This window comes from Biomphalaria glabrata, chromosome 1 (assembly GCF_947242115.1).
Source record: "Biomphalaria glabrata chromosome 1, xgBioGlab47.1, whole genome shotgun sequence".
Classification (NCBI taxonomy): domain Eukaryota; kingdom Metazoa; phylum Mollusca; class Gastropoda; family Planorbidae; genus Biomphalaria; species Biomphalaria glabrata.
Window position 1 is genome coordinate 21,892,095 of NC_074711.1, and position 19,471 is coordinate 21,911,565.

Consider the following 19,471-nt stretch of genomic DNA (forward strand, 5'->3'; position numbering starts at 1 on the left):
AGATATGTATGTATATTTGTAGACTAGCAGAGGCCATATATGTATGTATATTTGTAGACTAACAGAGGCCAGATATGTATGTATGTTTGTAGACTAACAGAGGCCAGATGTGTATGTAAGTTTGTAGATTAACAGAGGCCAGATGTGTATGTATGTTTGTAGACTAACAGAGGCCAGATGTGTATGTATGTTTGTAGACTAACAGAGGCCAGATGTGTATGTATGTTTGTAGACTAACAGAGGCCAGATATGTATGTATGTTTGTAGACTAACAGAGGCCAGATATGTATGTATGTTTGTAGACTAACAGAGGCCAGATATGTATGTATATTTGTAGACTAACAGAGGCCATATTTGTATGTATATTTGTAGACTAACAGAGGCCATATATGTATGTAAATTTGTAGACTAACAGAGGCCATATATGTATGTATATTTGTAGACAAACCTTATATAGTAAGTAAAAAAAAAAAGTATATTTCAAAATAAGAATATATAGCCTGGTAACAAATCAACGAGCATATTCTGTGGGTAATGTTAGTTTGTATATATATATATATATACATATATATATATATATATATATATATATATATATATATATATATATATATATATATATATATATAGTTCGTCCATTGTGGTTCGATGATGACCACTTTTGTCATCCAGGGGGCTGAGGGTATTTTGGAGGGATGACTAAATGACTTGCGCTAGAATTTTGATTTAAGTGAGGAGGATTCGTGCAACACGTCGACCTCACTCTCTCGCCCTAAAGCCCATCCTTTTCCGGAAGCAAGTTTTGGTCAATACGTCTGGGGACGAGTTTGGGTGCAGTGGATGACCAGAGACTTTTTTGTATCTTGTCCTGCTCTAGAGTGTTCCACAGCACTGTGCTGGTAGTTGCCTTTCTGTCCGATATATATATATATCTTTTCAAAGTTGTTGTTTTTTGGCATACCATATTCACACCACTTGCCCAGGGAAAACAAAGCAACACTAGACTTTCCTTTTGCTGGTCATCAATGTCCATAACTACATGTCCTTGGTTCACAGAATCTTGTTGTAAAGAAAGAACGCTGTTGACAATTCTGTAACAATGTCTGAATATTCAACTCTGCGGCGTTTTTAAGTGGCTTCCTTGCAATGTGGTATACACTCAATGAAGGAAGACCAACAGCCCGACAGTCTGTCTGCAAGTTTGCTTGGTGACTGTAACTCCCTTGGAAGTATTGTATTACCAGGGGAAATAAAGCACTATATTTGGATAGTCGATCCTTAAACTATCTTAAGATCTTTATATTGTATACTAGTTATTGCATCCACGTAGTTTCATACAGTTTTACGGTAACATAAACACAGCGGACATTGAATAATTTGGTGAGAGGGGAATATTTAACAATGGAATTGGGATTGGCACAAATCTAGACTTTTGCATCTAATAAAATTCTGTAATAACCCACTTAATTATAGTGTATATTTAATTTTTTTCCAATTCAAATTAAAAAGATAATTTCATCTGCACATGAACTTTCGATGCTATTTTTGTTAGAATCCGAATTTAATTTTACTGTACAGTATAGCATGTTCCCACTACAAGTTGCTTTTTTTAGTAGCCTGGCTTAGAAATATATTACCATCACAGCGCCACGCCTAGCTGGCACTCTTGAGTTTCACGTCCCAATCACAGACCTATATTACTATGTCTATGTTCCACATTTAAAAGGATATGATAATTTCTATCTTTGTTGTTGTTGTTGTTGTCATACCTTAGGGGCAGCGGAAAAAAAATCGGCGTCTTTGAAAAACGTGAATTCTCAGATCCTTGTAACCCCACTTCAGTTGCTCTAATAATAACTGAACACAATAGCATACAATGATTTGACCTGGGAATTGATTTGTCGTATTATTGTTGTTTTTGTTCCGTGGTGGAGGGATCCAAGTCCAACCAGGGAAAGTGAGACATCCCAAAATAAAATGGAAATCCTGCTCTACCATCAAAACTCTAGGAGTTAAGTCAGAATAGAGAACGAGGTGTATCCCCCTGACGTGATTCATCTTTGAGTCACATGTTGAGCTTTAGAAAATGTGTAACTCAAAGGTTGGATTATTTCGCGTGCTGTTTTGTTTCCTCCCCCTTCCAATCCATAGGAAAGCTGCTATGTTGTCGTTTTTTTTTTCTGTCTATCCGTCTGTCTGTCACTTTAAGATCTTTATAAAAATACTTTAAAAAAAAACAACCAGTTCACCATTGTATGTATTGTTCTACTTTGTATTCCCTGCAAGTGTTAACATATGCTTTAAAAATAAAGTTCCCATATTGTAGGCAAATACATTTTTTTATTAGTGTTAAAAAAACGAGTATGTCTAATACGGTCTTTTCCACTCTGTCTCGATTCGGCATTAAATTTTACAATATTTCTCCGTATGTTAGACATAAGCGGCTATGTATTCACTGTTCTCAAAAAAGCTCCATTCAAATCAAGTTTGCATCTTATCGGTAGTGCCTAAAGATATTCTCAAGAAAAAGAAACACAGACGATTGTGTTGTCCGCCCCTAGGTTTGCGGTGCAGTTCAAGAGGCAGGTGTCAAGAACTTCCGCACGAATATCAGAAGCTCTAAAGTACAAACTCTCAGCCTTACATCCCTTCTCTGTATGCACAAGTGTTATAAAATATAACAACCATTATCACATATTTTGCATAATCTACTCTCCTGTTTTTTGTAGTGTTTTTTTTTTAGCAATTAGTTGTTTTTTTAAGAAGGCACATTTTTATAGGGAAAAACCCCAGCTCGTATAATATGTTATTTTAGAAGATAAAATGTAAAACCGTTGCTCCAGACGTACCAAAACTTAGCAAGCTGCAAAAATATCATTAAATTGGTTTTGATTTTTATTGTATCTTTTCTAGTCTTCAAAATCTAAACTGACAGGCCACAAAAAAAAAAAAAAAAAACAAATAGTGGCTTTTTGGGTCAAAACGCTTCACAAAAATACTTAGTATTCTCTTGAAAAGAGTGTAAATAAACAAGAACGGTTTCCTATTGGATCAAGTCCACGATGTGATATTAGATTCTCTAATTTACCTTGGGGAAAGATGAGAGCGGCTTTTATTAATACCCTTGAGAACCCTCACGAATTAATAAGTATATCTTAATCAAAGCATTACTAAACGTTGACATTAATAATATGTGAATACAAATTAAATTATTCATCATCATCATAGGCATCATCAACCCTTTGACTTGCTTGCTGGGGTGCTTTGACGGTGCTGTGACCTCTTGCTGTGACGGTGCTGTGACCCAGTGCTGTGACGGTGCTGTGACCCCGTGCTGTGACGGTGCTGTGACCTCTTGCTGTGACCTCTTGCTGTGACCTCTTGCTGTGACGGTGCTGTGACCCCGTGCTGTGACGGTGCTGTGACCTCTTGCTGTGACCTCTTGCTGTGACGGTGCTGTAACCCGTGCTGTGACGGTGCTGTGACCCAGTGCTGTGACGATGCTGTGACGGTGCTGTGACCCCGTGCTGTGACAGTGCTGTGACCCAGTGCTGTGACGGTGCTGTGACCCCGTGCTGTGACGGTGCTGTGACCTCTTGCTGTGACCCCGTGCTGTGACGGTGCTGTGACCTCTTGCTGTGACGGTGCTGTGACCCCGTGCTGTGACGGTGCTGTGACCTCTTGCTGTGACGGTGCTGTGACCCCGTGCTGTGACGGTGCTGTGACCTCTTGCTGTGACGGTGCTGTGACCCCGTGCTGTGACGGTGCTGTGACCTCTTGCTGTGACGGTGCTGTGACCCCGTGCTGTGACGGTGCTGTGACCTCTTGCTGTGACGGTGCTGTGACGGTTCGCTAACATGATCCCTCCACTCTTCAAAGTCAGCAATCCTTGTCCAGAATGCATAAGAGAGGCCAGTCCATTCTCTCGTGTTGTCTAGATAGCCTTTCTTTGACCATTCTCATTTTTTCTCCACTTTCCCTTGAAAGATGACACTGAGTCTATCTTACAATATGACCAAACCAGACCAGTACTTTTAACAGCTTTAGCCAGCCAGAGTGTTGACTTGTGAAAGTAGACATTTATATTAATTAAGGTCCCCGTTTTTTTTTTCTTCTAAAGAATGCATTGCTGATTTCTAATCTGGTATCTGTCTTTGTGTCAGGTCCTGGCAGTAGTACTTTTAACTTTGTGTAGTCCCAGGTCCTGGCAGTAGTACTTTGAACTTTGTGTAGTCCCAGGTCCTGGCAGTAGTACTTTGAACTTTGTGTAGTCCCAGGTCCTGGCAGTAGTACTTTGAACTTTGTGTAGTCCCAGGTCCTGGCAGTAGTACTTTGAACTTTGTGTAGTCCCAGGTCCTGGCAGTAGTACTTTGAACTTTGTGTAGTCCCAGGTCCTGGCAGTAGTACTTTGAACTTTGTGTAGTCCCAGGTCCTGGCAGTAGTACTTTTAACTTTGTGTAGTCCCAGGTCCTGGCAGTAGTACTTTTAACTTTGTGTAGTCCCAGGTCCTGGCAGTAGTACTTTGAACTTTGTGAACTGTCCGGTCAAAGAGTTAACAGAGGAAATTGTAACCCTTTTCTTTCAGTCAATGCTATAAATATTTGTGTGAATATATCGAGCATCAAACGAAACAGACCTACACACAGGTATTTACATGTAGTCGACAGGTAGCCTGATATGCTGGTATTTGTTTTGTTCATTCCGACACTACCCCTCTCATATGAATGTACAGACTAGATCACGCTGTGAATTAAAACGCTGTGAAATAGAAACCATACATACTGTTACAAAAACAATCATATATATGTTCAGGCTGCAAGATCCTAGCCCTACCATTCATAAATTCAGGTGAAGTATAGTATAAAGTTTGTTAGACCGAACGTAAGTAGCCCCGTATAGAGTGTTATGTCATTATTTCCATGAGTCATTATTAATCATAATAATTGGTGGACTACCGAATCAAATGAAGAAAAACAAAGTTTCGTATTAAAACCATCCACACTTCATTAAACTTTGACCCAATAACTTGCTCACACACCCACACACAGCCGGGTAGAATAGGGAAATCTTTACTAGAGAGTTTCGAATGTTGAAATTCCCGCGTGTGACTGATTGGATTGTACCTTTCGCCAGCTTCATCAATACAAGGTTGATTTACCATTGGTCTATTTATCAATACAAAGTGATCATTTTTATTTGTTTATAAATAACCTTGGGTTTTAAATCGGATTGAAAAGGGTATAAAACAACTGATTGAATATTTCTTACAAACATAAGCTCCTGAACTTACTGAAGGAGATCTATTGTTACAGCATAATTAAGAACTTGACTAAATAAAATTTAAGTTCACAATGAATCTATCTTTTCTAACAGGTAGACTTATAACTCATTTTCTAGTTCACATTTGGACCCAAACATTCAGTAAAGCTCACTCGCTTTCACGTTCACCAGTTTACCATGGTGTTAGGCAGCCAGTTTACCATGGTGTTAGGCAGACAGTTTACCATGGTGTTAGGCAGACAGTTTACCATGGTGTTAGGCAGACAGTTTACCATGGTGTTAGGCAGCCAGTTTACCATGGTGTTAGGCAGCCAGTTTACCATGTGTTAGGCAGCCAGTTTACCATGGTGTTAGGCAGACAGTTTACCATGGTGTTAGGCAGACAGTTTACCATGGTGTTAGGCAGACAGTTTACCATGGCGTTAGGCAGATAGTTTACCATGTGTTAGGCAGACAGTTTATCATGGTGTTAGGCAGCCAGTTTACCATGGTGTTAGGCAGACAGTTTACCATGGTGTTAGGCAGCCAGTTTACCATGGTGTTAGGCAGACAGTTTACCATGGTGTTAGGCAGACAGTTTACCATGGTGTTAGGCAGACAGTTTACCATGGTGTTAGGCAGACAGTTTACCATGGTGTTAGGCAGACAGTTTACCATGGTGTTAGGCAGACAGTTTACCATGTGTTAGGCAGCCAGTTTACCATGGTGTTAGGCAGACAGTTTACCATGGTGTTAGGCAGACAGTTTACCATGGTGTTAGGCAGACAGTTTACCATGGCGTTAGGCAGACAGTTTACCATGTGTTAGGCAGACAGTTTATCATGGTGTTAGGCAGCCAGTTTACCATGGTGTTAGGCAGACAGTTTACCATGGTGTTAGGCAGCCAGTTTACCATGGTGTTAGGCAGACAGTTTACCATGGTGTTAGGCAGACAGTTTACCATGGTGTTAGGCAGACAGTTTACCATGGTGTTAGGCAGCCAGTGTACCATGGTGTTAGGCAGACAGTTTACCATGTGTTAGGCAGCCAGTTTACCATGGTGTTAGGCAGACAGTTTACCATGGTGTTAGGCAGACAGTTTACCATGGTGTTAGGCAGACAGTTTACCATGGCGTTAGGCAGACAGTTTACCATGTGTTAGGCAGACAGTTTATCATGGTGTTAGGCAGCCAGTTTACCATGGTGTTAGGCAGACAGTTTACCATGGTGTTAGGCAGCCAGTTTACCATGGTGTTAGGCAGACAGTTTACCATGGTGTTAGGCAGACAGTTTACCATGGTGTTAGGCAGACAGTTTACCATGGTGTTAGGCAGCCAGTGTACCATGGTGTTAGGCAGACAGTTTACCATGGTATTAGGCAGACAGTTTACCATGGTGTGAGGCAGACAGTTTACCATGGTGTTAGGCAGCCAGTTTACCATGGTGTTAGGCAGACAGTTTACCATGGTGTTAGGCAGCCAGTTTACCATGGTGTTAGGCAGACAGTTTACCATGGTGTTAGGCAGCCAGTTTACCATGGTGTTAGGCAGCCAGTTTACCATGGTGTTAGGCAGACAGTTTACCATGTGTTAGGCAGCCAGTTTACCATGGTGTTAGGCAGCCAGTTTACCATGGTGTTAGGCAGACAGTTTACCATGGTGTTAGGCAGCCAGCAGATCGACCAAGTGCCCATTTTGTTTTCTAATAAAAGATGAGCTGCTCTAAGTTAGTGTGTTTTCTAGACCATGACTAAGTGGCTTAGTTGACACGTCATTGACACCCGTGTACCCCGGCTTGATTGCTGATGGTCCTAACACTGAAGTATTGGCGTCCTTCTAGTGCCAATGTATAGTACTTATAAATAAAGGGTTTCCCTCACGCATATTAATCATAGAAATGACATTTATCTCTAAGCTTCTCTTTATAAAGTAAATACACTTTATTTGACAGTGTTAAACCAAGCAGACGTATAAGAAAGATATTTTTAGCAGATCTTATTGTTTCTTGTTTTCTTTCAACAAGAATCGTGCATACAATTTTTGTCGTTGTTTTAACCCCATTATTTAAAAAAACAACAACGTTTTGTTAATTTCAGATTTTATATATTTTGTTTACAGAGTTATCGTTCTTGGTTGTCCTAGTATCAAGTATGGCGCGAACGATGTCACTAAAGAAGTCAGCACAAAATAGCAAGATGCTGTTCGAATATGCTCTAGATAACTGCTTGGCGTCTGCTAAGAAAACTTACACTGTCGTTGTAGGTGTCAACTTGCAATTTCAAATATCTATCTACTAGTCTTGAAGCCATAAAAATGCACATGATATAAACACACCTATTTTTGCTTATTTAATTATTTAAAAAAAATGGGCAAGTCCAAATATCGATTATTATCATGGTCAAAACTAGCAATGCACGAAGGGATACTGATCAATATAGATGAAGACTGTTCAAGAGAAATATCCAATGATATCCATATATACTTGTAAATATTTTACCGGCACGCGTAGTTTGTGTGAAGTTGTCTTCTAGCAGACGACAAAGCTATGTTAAGAATACTTCCTTGTTCACATCTTGCTCCAAAACCCCATGGGGGGAAGGTCGGTTGAAAAGCAAACAATAATATTAAGAAAAAGAAGAAATAGGGAAATTTAGCTCAATTGTTATTAAATTCAGACTTTAATTACATGAATTATTATTAACAAAAATATATAAGCTTTTCCACATGTGCCTAAGTTTTGTTAATTTTATTTTGCTTTCAGGAACGAGACAGAATTCTAATAAAGGATACTCGTTTAGGAAAATTCTCGGAAAAAGTAAGTTTTATTTCGTATCTTAGCATTATTATTTTGTAGACTCCCATTTTAACCATTCATCCCCCCACATTCTTTATCCAGAGTTGGCACAGTTACGTTGTTCTCTCTCTCATAGCTTTGAACTATTGAGACAGCTCTCTCCTTCTATCTCTCTCTCCTCCTCCCTCTCTCTCCTTCTATCTCTCTCTCCTCCTCCCTCTCTCTCCTTCTATCTCTCTCTCCTCCTCCCTCTCTCTCCTTCTATCTCTCTCTCCTCCTCCCTCTCTCGCCCTCTCTCTCCTTGTGTCACCCTCACCCTCTGTTTCCCTCTCTCTGACTCCCTCTCTCTCTCTCCATCCCTCTCTCTCTCTCCTTTTCTCTCTCTCCCTCCCACGCTCTTCCTCTTCCTAGCTCTCTCTTTCTCTTATATATTTTGAAAGTATTGGTAATTCTTTCTCATCTTCTCTATAAGAGTTTTTAGCTTCAAGTCTATTTATAAAGCTATGTGTAAAAAAAAATAAAATCACTAATTGCTGTAAAATAATGTATGACTTCAACTTTCAACTTGTCTCTATTCCCAGTGCCTATCAAGGTCACTTCCTCCATATCAAAAGATATTCCAAAGCCTGCAACACGAAATCGTCAGCTATGAGAACTCAAACAGATATCAATGGCTGGAGGGTAGAAACGCAAACATAAGAAAAAAGTTTTTGAATTTTAAATCAAACGTGACCTTCTTGAACCAAGATTTCGGCCGGATGTTCACCTTGATGAAATGTCAATCTAATGACGTCAATTGGAATGTATCCTCACATTTTAATCAAGTCTACGCCATTACTGCGCACGTGCTGAGAAAATATCAAAAACTTTTGGAAAATTGCAGAAAAGTGACGAGCAAAATTCCGACCTGTAAGAAGAAGCAAAAGAAACCAACAGCAACAACCCCCACCACAATGGCGGCCAATGGAATGGTTACAAAAATGAAGAGAACACACAAGAAGTAGAACTTATCTCGATTGGGCGGCACATCAGGAGAGCGCCTGAAGTCTGCTGGCTCAATTCTGAGTCCACTCGATGACTCTGCAACTCATCACACAACAATGACCACTTCAAGGAGAAACACGAAAATAAAAGCTGCAGGCAACACACCTCTAGTGTCAACTACACCTCTAGTGTCAACTACACCTCTAGTGTCAACTACACCTCTAGTGTCAACTACACCTCTAGTGTTAACTACACACTTGGATAAAAGAAACAAGAACAAAAAGAAAAATGATAAAAATAAATTGAAAAATGCAACTAATAAAAGCAAGTCCATTAGAAGGAGCTCATAAACGGTACCTCAATATTTTTACTGTTTCAATTTAAATTTCCAACTGTTAATATAGGCAGCGTTACTTGAGTGCATTTTAAAAATTTTGCTCTTGACATAAATCTGAACTTCCAAGGTTGTAAGACTTTTTCCATATTGGATTCATAGCAACAGATCTTTCTAGTCTTTTGTATGTGTTTGTATAATTGAGTGTTGAGCTACAACCAGTTCGAGTTTTAAAACGTTGGACTGGAAACAAATCTTATGACTATTTTTGCTGTTGTGATTGTGATTTCAAGCTAGTGCAATTATTTACAAACCTCAAATCTAACAATATATCCAATAACTTCGAGTTTCTGTTTAGAGAAAGGATTTTATTGAATCTCTCGATTTGCATCTTTTGAGGTTGTTCTATGTCTGTGCATTTGTAAACTTTATCTACATTTATGTGTTGTTACGAGACTATTAGTTATGTGAACTGATGTGACAGTAATAAGCATTTTCTTCAAAATAATGGGTGCTGTCTATTATGATTAGACAGGGGGCGATTCCAATTTCTAAGGCGACAAGTGGTCTTGAATGTCGTGTGCCATCACTGGTTGTCATCTGATGCATTGGAGACACGCTTTTATGTTCTCTCTTTTATAGTCAGTTTCAAATGTCATGTAATGTATTCATTACAATAAACACATGTTTTATGTTTGTATTATCTTCTAAAATATTACATAGCCATCATAATGACAACGCATTTAAAAAGTCTTATTGTTCGATTGATTCTTTGTGATTGATTCATTGATTAATTAATCAATGATTAATTAACTGATTGTTCCATTAATTTTTGTTCTTTGAATTATTGCTTAATGCACTTATAGTTCCATTGTTTTTTGTGATTGATTGATTGATTTATTAACTGATAGCTCCATTGTTTATTTGTGATTGATTCATTGACTCATTGACTGATATTTCCATTGTTTATTTGTGATTGATTCATTGACTCATTAACTGGTAGCTGCTAACCCTAACCCTAACCCTAACCCTTAACTGATACCTCTATTGTTTATTTGTGATTGATTCACTGACTCATTATCCAACTGTTCGATTGATGGTTATTTTACAACTATCTTAATTCTTCATTTTTATGTCGGTGATTTAAAAACAATTGTATTTTTTAGTTGTGAAATTAGATTTATTCCTTTTTTCTTTCCTATTGGTGAAGTCAATCTTTAATGTGGACAATGTACGGCAATTAGAAATAAATCTGAAAAATCTTATTAGATCTGAATGATATATTTCATTCTATATGTCATTAGGAGCAGGTAATTTACATGTGACCTTTAACAAATTTCATCGTTCAATTTCATGGTACTGTACTCTGTAGCAAATATTTGTTTTTTTACTGAAATTCCATTTTTAAGGTGATACATTGTTGATATTACTTTCATTGATGTTTCTTTAGTTCAAATTTAATATTTTACAAATGTGATATTGTTGATTACTGCAATTGTGTTCAATGTTCCAATATGGGTGTGCAAATTAAAACTTAACTCATATATATATATACACTATATCTAGACTGTACATGGAGATTTTTTAACACTACAAAAAATGTCGTGAAAATTTTTTAGAAAGTTGGATCAAGGCGTTGTTTTGTAAAGTAGTGAAAAGAAGTAATGTCTTTTTCAACCCTAACCGGCCTAACCTATGTAACATATAATTTAATTTTTAGATCTAGATCTAGTAATTGAACATCAAAAATAAGAGTACTTTCGTCTCATAATTATTAATTTGCAATTTTTTAGATACATAATCTGGAAAGATCTAGGTAATCAATCTTTTTAAATGTGCATTACGATGATTTAAATCAACATGAATTATTTCCTTCGAGGATTTTAGAAACATTATCTCAATGGAAACAAACAGGAAATGGCTTTGTTTCATATATTTGCGTGAATATCCAAGACATGATTTTGCATTAATTCTAAACTTTGAAAACTAAAGATCATTACTTTTCTAAGACAGAAAAGATTGATTGGGGCGACCGACTCCCCTTAGAGCTTGAAAAAAGAGTTTACGTACATAAAAATCTATATATGTATAGGTCTGTGAATCGATCATTCGCGGATAAGACTTTTTTTCCGGTTTCCAGCCTAGCTATAATATATAAGTCTATGACTTAACTTTTGTATGTTACAAATGTGATATTGTTGATTACTGAAATGTTGTTCAATGTTACAATATGAATTTGCAAATTAAAACTAAACTTTTGTATGTTACAAATGCGTGTTATTTCTATTTTTTTTCTGGAACTTCCAATAAATAAAGAACGCTTTCATGAAACCAATTGACTAGATTGACCTAGGAACACGCGTAATCGTCTTCTTTTTTGAAGTAACGTCTGTTTTTCATTAGATAAGAATGAGTTATTCTTTGATTATTGGACAACAGTTGTTATCTTATCTCTAATATTAGATGTCAGTATCCTCACGTCTTGCAAATGCCAATGATTTTAATGTGACCGTTGGGTTACCCTATAGTTACCGCCTTCGTATTTATACAACAATTACCTCCCCATATTTACACTACATTTACCTACCTCTATTTTATACTACAGCTCCCTCTGGCCTGTAGTACAGTTATCTCCCTCTAATTTATACTACAGCTTCCTTTCTTCCAGTTTACACTACAGTTATCTCTAATTTATACTATAGTTACCTCACTCTAATTAATACTATCGAGCTCTAATTTGTATAAAGTTACTGCCCTTTATTTTATACAATGTTACCTCCCACTGGTTTATGTTACAGTTACCTCTAATTATGTATATGGTTACCTCCCTCTTACCTATACTACGACTATCTCCTTCTGACCTCTACCATGATTACCTCCCTAAAATTTCTATTACCTCCCTTTATCGTGTAGTTGTTTTCAAGAGGAGAGTTATTGGAAACAATAATTAGGCCCTAACTTATGAATATTTACCGTATTCATGCTAGTAAAATGTGTCCAACTCGAGACTAAGTTGTACATGTGGTAAGATAAGATTTAGTGTAGCCTTGGGAATTTGAAGTACCGGCTAATCCCTCGGCCACCCAATTTGTATTTCTATTGCTTCTTGTTGGTACAGTACAGTACATTTGGAATAACACTGATAGTTTTTTTCCCGTTATTGAATACGTGTATTTGTATCTGTCAGGGGCAAAAGGTCGTATTGGCTGTATGCTGTGTGTGTCAGCACTAAACTTGAACTTTCTTTAGGGGGAGAGGTAGCTAGAGAGAGAGGGAGAAAGAGAGAAAGCAGAAAGGGAGAGAGAAAGAAAAGTGAGAATGGAAAAATAAGAGAAAGAGAGAGCAAGAGAGAGAAAAAAAAAGAAGAGAGAGAGAATCGAAGAGAGAAAAGAGAGGGAGAGATTCGAGAGAAAAGGAAATAGAATTAATGAGGTCATACCATGGGCGTAGCCAGGGGGGGGTTCTTGGGGTTCAAACCCCCCCCGAAATGAAATCCCCCCCCCCCCCCCACAGGGGGGGGGAACGGAATTAAGTGACTGATTTTTGCTTTCATTTTGTTTATTTTAGGTGAGATTTTAATACTAAATCATCACTTACCACAGCACAGCCGAGGCAGTTTTGAGTTAAAAACCCTCTACCAGGGGGTTTTGAGATTTAAAAAACCCCTATTAGGGGGTTTTGAGATACAAATCCCTCTACCAGGGGGCTTTGAGTTTAAAACCCCCTACAGGGGGTTTTGAATTTTAAACCCCCTACCAGAGGTTTTTGCAGTTAAACCCCCCCTTTTCTTAAAACAAAACAAAAAAAAAATGCAAACAACAATCCCCAAATTCCAACAGCACAGTTGAGGAAGATTTTGATTTTAAAACCCCCTCCAAAATTTACGATTAACCCCATCTTCAATATAAAAAAGCAAATTACACACTCAAAATTCTATGAGTGTAGCCAAAGGGGTTTTGAGTTTAACCCCCCCCCCCCCACATCAGTTGGGGTTTGAAGCTAAAAAGTACCTCTTCAATATAAAAAAAAGCAAATTACACACTATAAAATCTATGAAGGGGTTTTGAGTTTAAGTTCCCCTCCTCCAGATGGCTTTTTCTTTAAAGTTTAAAACCCCTCCAGATGGTTTTGAGTTTAAAATTCCCATACAGAGCGTTTAGAGTTGAAAACCTCTCTCTTCAATATTATTTTAAAGCAAACTACAGTCACCAAATTCTAAGATCGTAGCTAAATGGGGTTTTGAATTAAAAACAAAAAAAAAAAACCCAGAGATTTTTTAGTTTAAAACCCCTCAACAGATGATTTGACGAAAAAAACTTTCCTTTTCGATATAAAATCTAAAGCGAAATACAGGCACGTAATTCCAAGAGCGTAGTCAAGAAAGGTTACAAATTTCTACCAGTGGCTTGGGCTCCATTAATAAAGTGTGAATAGTCTTCTGCCGAAATTGAAAATCATTAAATGTGTCTCAACAAAGATGGCTAAGACAGATTTTAGGAGTCAGTCATAGAGATCGGGTCTAAATCAAAGAAATCATATGCCGAACTGGGAGGCGAATCCTTAGTAAGGTTGTGACAGAGCGTCGCATGAGGTTTTGCGGGACATGTTCTCACAGAAAATGAATTACGCAAAATAAGAGTTGCGGAAACAGCTTGCCGGAAAATGCGCCGAACGGCGCGAGAGGGTCTAAGTCAGTAAGAATAGCACATTCACATTAGGTTTTTGAAATAAAACTTTACAATAGCAAGATAATGCACTGTATATACCTCAGAATATGCATTTTGTTGGCTTTCAATACCAAAAATAGTGCTCGGCGGCGGGGCTTCGCCCCGCGCTGGGGGAGCGCTGCGAACTCCCCCAGACCCCCTTGATAGCAAGGGCGGGGAGTCTACAATAAACAATAAACGTCTTCCGAAAGGGTCAGAATGTAATAAAGATTAATTATGTACACACACACACACATACACATATATATATACATATAATTTTTTTCCGCCCGGGGGGGGGGGGTCGGGGGGATTCCCCCCCCCAAAACCCTCCCCGAAACAAAATCCTGGCTACGCCCATGGGTCATACAAAAGTTAGAAAAAAAAAAGAATACGTCTTTGCATATCTTTTCTCTCCTCCCACACTCAATCCTGCCTCTCGCCACCCCTGCTTACCCAGCTCTAGATACAAATACTTGTCCCTCCCTCCTCTTCCTCCACATCTCCTAGTAAGAGATCGGAAACTAGTGAAGTAGAAAGACTTGAGAAGAATGACTAACATTATTGTATTTAAAGTACTAGAACAGATAAACAATCTATGTGATCACACACACACATACACACAGTCACACTCACAATCACACACTCATGCAACAATTTAACAATACCAATGAAGCTCTTTTTTTTCTTTTTTTTTTTAAGATTTACTCTGACATTGAAGTTATGTCCCTTGCTCGTTAATACCTGACCATGACCTGACTATATCATAATATCCCATATACTCAAATGTTGGGGAAAAACGAAGTGTATTGTGTGTGTGTGTGTGTGTGTGTGAGAGAGAGAGAGAGAGAGAGAGAGAGAGAGAGAGAGAGAGAGAAAGACGGGGAAAATTGCTTTTGTCCTAAATTAAAATAATTTTAAAAATAATTTTCCACTCACTCAAAAAGCACCGAGGCAGGCTATGAGCTATAAAAAGAACACACAGGCCTACGTATTAGTATTAAGTAGATAGCATCTGCTGTGGACTTTCATTATAAACTAAACAATGTATCATCAATGCTAAACTAAACAATATATCATCAATGCTAAACAATATATCATCAATGCTAAACAATATATCATCAATGCTAAACTAAACAATGTATTATCAATGCTAAACAATATATCATCAATGCTAAACTAAACAATGTATCATCAATGCTAAACAATATATCATTAATGCTAAACTAAACAATGTATTATCAATGCTAAACTAAACAATATATCATCAATGCTAAACTAAACAATGTATTATCAATGCTAAACTAAACAATATATCATCAATGCTAAACTAAACAATGTATCATCAATACTAAACTAAACAATATGTCATCAATGCTAAACTAAACAATATATCATCAATGCTAAACTAAACAATATATCATCAAAGCTAAGCTAAACAATATGTCATCAATGATAAACTAAACGATATATCCTCAATGCTAAACTAAACAATATATCATCAAAGCTAAGCTAAACAATATGTCATCAATGCTAAACTAAACGATATATCCTCAATGCTAAACTAAACAATATGTCATCAATGCTAAACTAAACAATATGTCATCAATGCTAAACTAAACAAAATGTCATCAATGCTAAACTAAATAATATGTGATCAATGCTAAACTAAACAATAAGTGATCAATGCTAAACTAAACAATAAGTGATCAATGCTAAACTAAACAAAATGTCATCAATGCTAAATAAATAAAATTTCATCAATGCTAAATAAACAAAATGTCCTCTATGCTAAATAAATAACATGTCATCAATGCTAAACTAAACGTTTATGGAATAGGAAAAAACTACAAATGGAAGAGCCTTGATAATGTTTCTCTGTAGTGCTAAAACCACCTTCCACCCTTTGACCACCTTCCACCTTTTGACCACCTTCACCCTTTGACCACCTTCCACCCTTTGACCACTTTCCACCCTTTGACCACCTTCCTCCTTTTGACCACCTTCCACCTTTTGCCAACCTTCCACCCTTTGACCACCTTCCACCTTTTGACAGCCTTCCACCTTTTGACCACTTTCCACCCTTTGACCACCTTCCACCTTTTGACCACCTTCCACCTTTTGACCACCTTCCACCTTTTGACCACTTTCCACCTTTTGACCACTTTCCACCATATGACCACCTTCCATCTTTTGACCACTTTCCACCATGACCACTTTCCACCTTTATACCACCTTCCACCTTTATACCACCTTCCACCTTTATACCACCTTCCACCTTTATACCACCTTCCACATTTGACCACCTTCCACCTTTATACCACCTTCCAGCTTTATACCACCTTCCACCTTTATACCACCTTCCACATTTGACCACCTTCCACCTTTTGACCACCTTCCACATTTGACCACTTTACACATTAGACCACCTTACACATTTGACCACTTTCCACCTTTATACCACCTTCCACCTTTATACCACCTTCCACATTTGACCACCTTCCACCTTTTGACCACCTTCCACCTTTTGACCACCTTCCACCTTTTGACAACCTTCCACCTTTTGACCACCTTCCACCTTTTGACCACTTTCCACCATATGACCACTTTTCACCTTTTGACCAATTTCCACATTTGACCACCTTACACATTTGACCACCTTACACATTTGACCACTTTCCACATTTGACCACCTTCCACATTTGACCACCTTACACATTTGACCACCTTACACATTTGACCACCTTACACATTTGACCACCTTCCACCATTTGACCACTTTCCATCTTTTGACCACCTTCAACCTTTTGACCACTGTCCATCTTTTGACCACTTTCCATCTTTTGACCACCTTCAACCTTTTGACCACCTTCCACCTTTATACCACCTTCTATCTTTTGAAACATTGTCATCGGGGAGATTCAGTTCAGACGGTCAGTTTTGCATTTCGGTGTACATTACTAAAACTTTATATACATTATTGTTAGACATTACTCCAGTGACCAGTCCACAGACATTTGGTCAAAGTGATTCTGATTTTGTTCGACGTGAAGCAGGGCTGTGTGCTGGCTCCAACGCTTTTCAACATAATGTTCACCACCATGCTGAAAGATGCCTTTCGCATAGAAAGCATTAGAGTTGGTATACGATATCGCACTGATGCAAGTTTATTCAACGCTCAGAGACTCAAGTCAAGGACCAAGGTAAACTACGACTGCATCAGAGACCTGCTATTCGCAGATGACTGTGCCCTTAATGCCGCAAACGAAGAAGAAATTCAAAAGAGCCTGTCCTTCTTCGCAAATGCCTGCAAAAATTTTGGCCTCACCATTAATGTAAAAAAGACAGAAGTGCTGCACCAACCTCCTCCAAATAAAGCTGTCACAGAACCACACATTCTCATAGATGGCCAGAAATTAACAAATGTCAAAAAGTTTGTCTATCTGGGAAGCACCATATCAGCAAACGCCAATATAGATGATTTGTAAGGTGTTTTCACGGCTCACGGACGGACTTGACAGTGTATAGACAAAGGCTAGGAATAGTGTGACAATTAGATGTATAGCTTGTAGGGCGACTCAATACCCGTAGGTGGGACAGACACCGAAGATTTAGTAGCGTTAGTTTAGGCGTGGGTTAGGGTCTCCGCCTTTATAGAGTAGAGTTTTGGGGCAGTCGGGTCACAGCGCCATGTAGTGCTAGCAGGGGCGTGTGTCGTGTGCTAGGCGTTTTCTGGTAAACGACACATACGGACTTTGGGAGCAAGTCGCCGAGGCTGGCTCGCGATCTTGGCTCCAAGAGGTGTGAGTTGTTTACCAGAGACAACATGTAGGAATTAATTCTAAGGGACCAGGGTAAGAACACATGTTTTATTCGTTATATATCTAGCATTAGATGTTAGTTGATTATGAATAAATAGAATGGCACTTTAGCTAGTTGTTCGCGATATTTTGGTTATTTGTTTATTTAGAGTGACAGTCTGAGTGACCAACAGTCTGAGTGACCAACAGTCAGAGTGATAGTCAAGAGTCTGACAGTCAAAGTTAGAGTCAATGTCAGTCCGAGGCGGTAGATGGCAGTCTTGGTAGCAGTCTTTAGTATGTGACAGTCTAAGCGTTGAGGGACTGAATAGATGTTAGCGAGAGTGGCGAAGACCAGTCGGCAAGACAATGAGCGACATGCAGTGATTGGCATCAGATGACATGGACATGAGCGACATGCAGTGATTGGCATCAGATGACATGGACATGAGCGACATGCAGTGATTGGCATCAGATGACATGGACATGAGCGACATGCAGTGATTGGCATCAGATGACATGGACATGAGCGACATGCAGTGATTGGCATCAGATGACATCGGCAGCGTTACTGAATGTATTATGTCAACCAATACACTAGTTGTATTAGTCTGTAGTATTGAAGTCACTTGTCTTATGTTTTTATTTTATGTTATTTATAATCTATATTTGCAATTATCAATTCATTCATCAATCAATCATTACATTTATTACATGATTTTAAAGTGGCCATCGATGCCCTAATTAGAACATTAAATATTAATTTTAATTAGAAAGTTTGAGTTTATGAGTATTCATTATGTGGTCATTGATGTTGTGACATTGTTGTCATTAGTTAAATTTATATAGATTCAAAGAACTCTAATAATTATGCAAAGTAATTACACGCACCATGAGAATCATCATTAGACGAAAAGAGCCAATGGAATAATGCTGCTACATATATAGTAAAATGAGGTAGTGATGAGAAGGGGAGAATAGAGTCGTGACAGCTCATTTTTCCCTAGTGCTATTACAGCATGGAATGTGTTGCCTGAGATAGCCAGAAAAACCAGTGACTTGGCAGAATTTAGGTCATTGGTTAATATGCATGACTAAATGCATGGCGCGTAGAATGTGATTATCTTATTTTTTGAAGTAACGTCTGTATTATATAAGATATAAGGACCTGATAAGTTTCAAAAATGTCCTGGTTGGAGACATGATACTTCCAGGAGATACACATTATGGGTCGTATGCAGCGTATACATATATATATATATATATATATATATATATATATATATATATATATATATATATATATATATATATATATATATATATATAAATGTATGTATGTGTGTGTGTATATTAAGCTGTGAACGATCAGAATGTTGAATACTATAATATTGTTCCTTCCCTTTACTAAATTACATATCAATTACCTCCTTTTCGTTAAACGAGTTTCCATTAAAGTGGGAGATAACACTCATTTATAGTAATCCTACTTTTTTAAAATAAACACTAACATTAAAAAAAAAAGCGTGAGAAATAACTTCAAGTGTCATTTTTTTTTTAATTTGAAATCAAAAGATCACAAAAATGATCCTCAA

General features: G+C 37.9%; 1 protein-coding gene across 1 annotated transcript; it reads left to right on the plus strand.

Moving 5' to 3' along the window:
• The first annotated feature begins 5,279 nt into the window (after positions 1–5,279).
• On the plus strand, positions 5,280–10,357 carry LOC129926156 (uncharacterized). Its single transcript, XM_056028371.1, has 4 exons — positions 5,280–5,373; positions 7,377–7,516; positions 8,020–8,073; positions 8,634–10,357. The coding sequence occupies exons 1-4, from the start codon at positions 5,352–5,354 to the stop codon at positions 9,054–9,056; spliced, it is 639 nt and encodes a 212-aa protein (XP_055884346.1). The 5' UTR covers positions 5,280–5,351; the 3' UTR covers positions 9,057–10,357.
• The last annotated feature ends 9,114 nt before the right edge of the window (positions 10,358–19,471 follow it).

Bases quoted from the DNA above. Each gene is read 5' to 3' on its own strand.
- LOC129926156 (XM_056028371.1), top strand. From the start codon at position 5,352: ATGAATCTATCTTTTCTAACAG. The intron at 5,374-7,376 runs GTAGACTTATAA...TTTTGTTTACAG, and splicing joins GAATCTATCTTTTCTAACAG to AGTTATCGTTCTTGGTTGTC. The intron at 8,074-8,633 runs GTAAGTTTTATT...CTCTATTCCCAG, and splicing joins TAGGAAAATTCTCGGAAAAA to TGCCTATCAAGGTCACTTCC.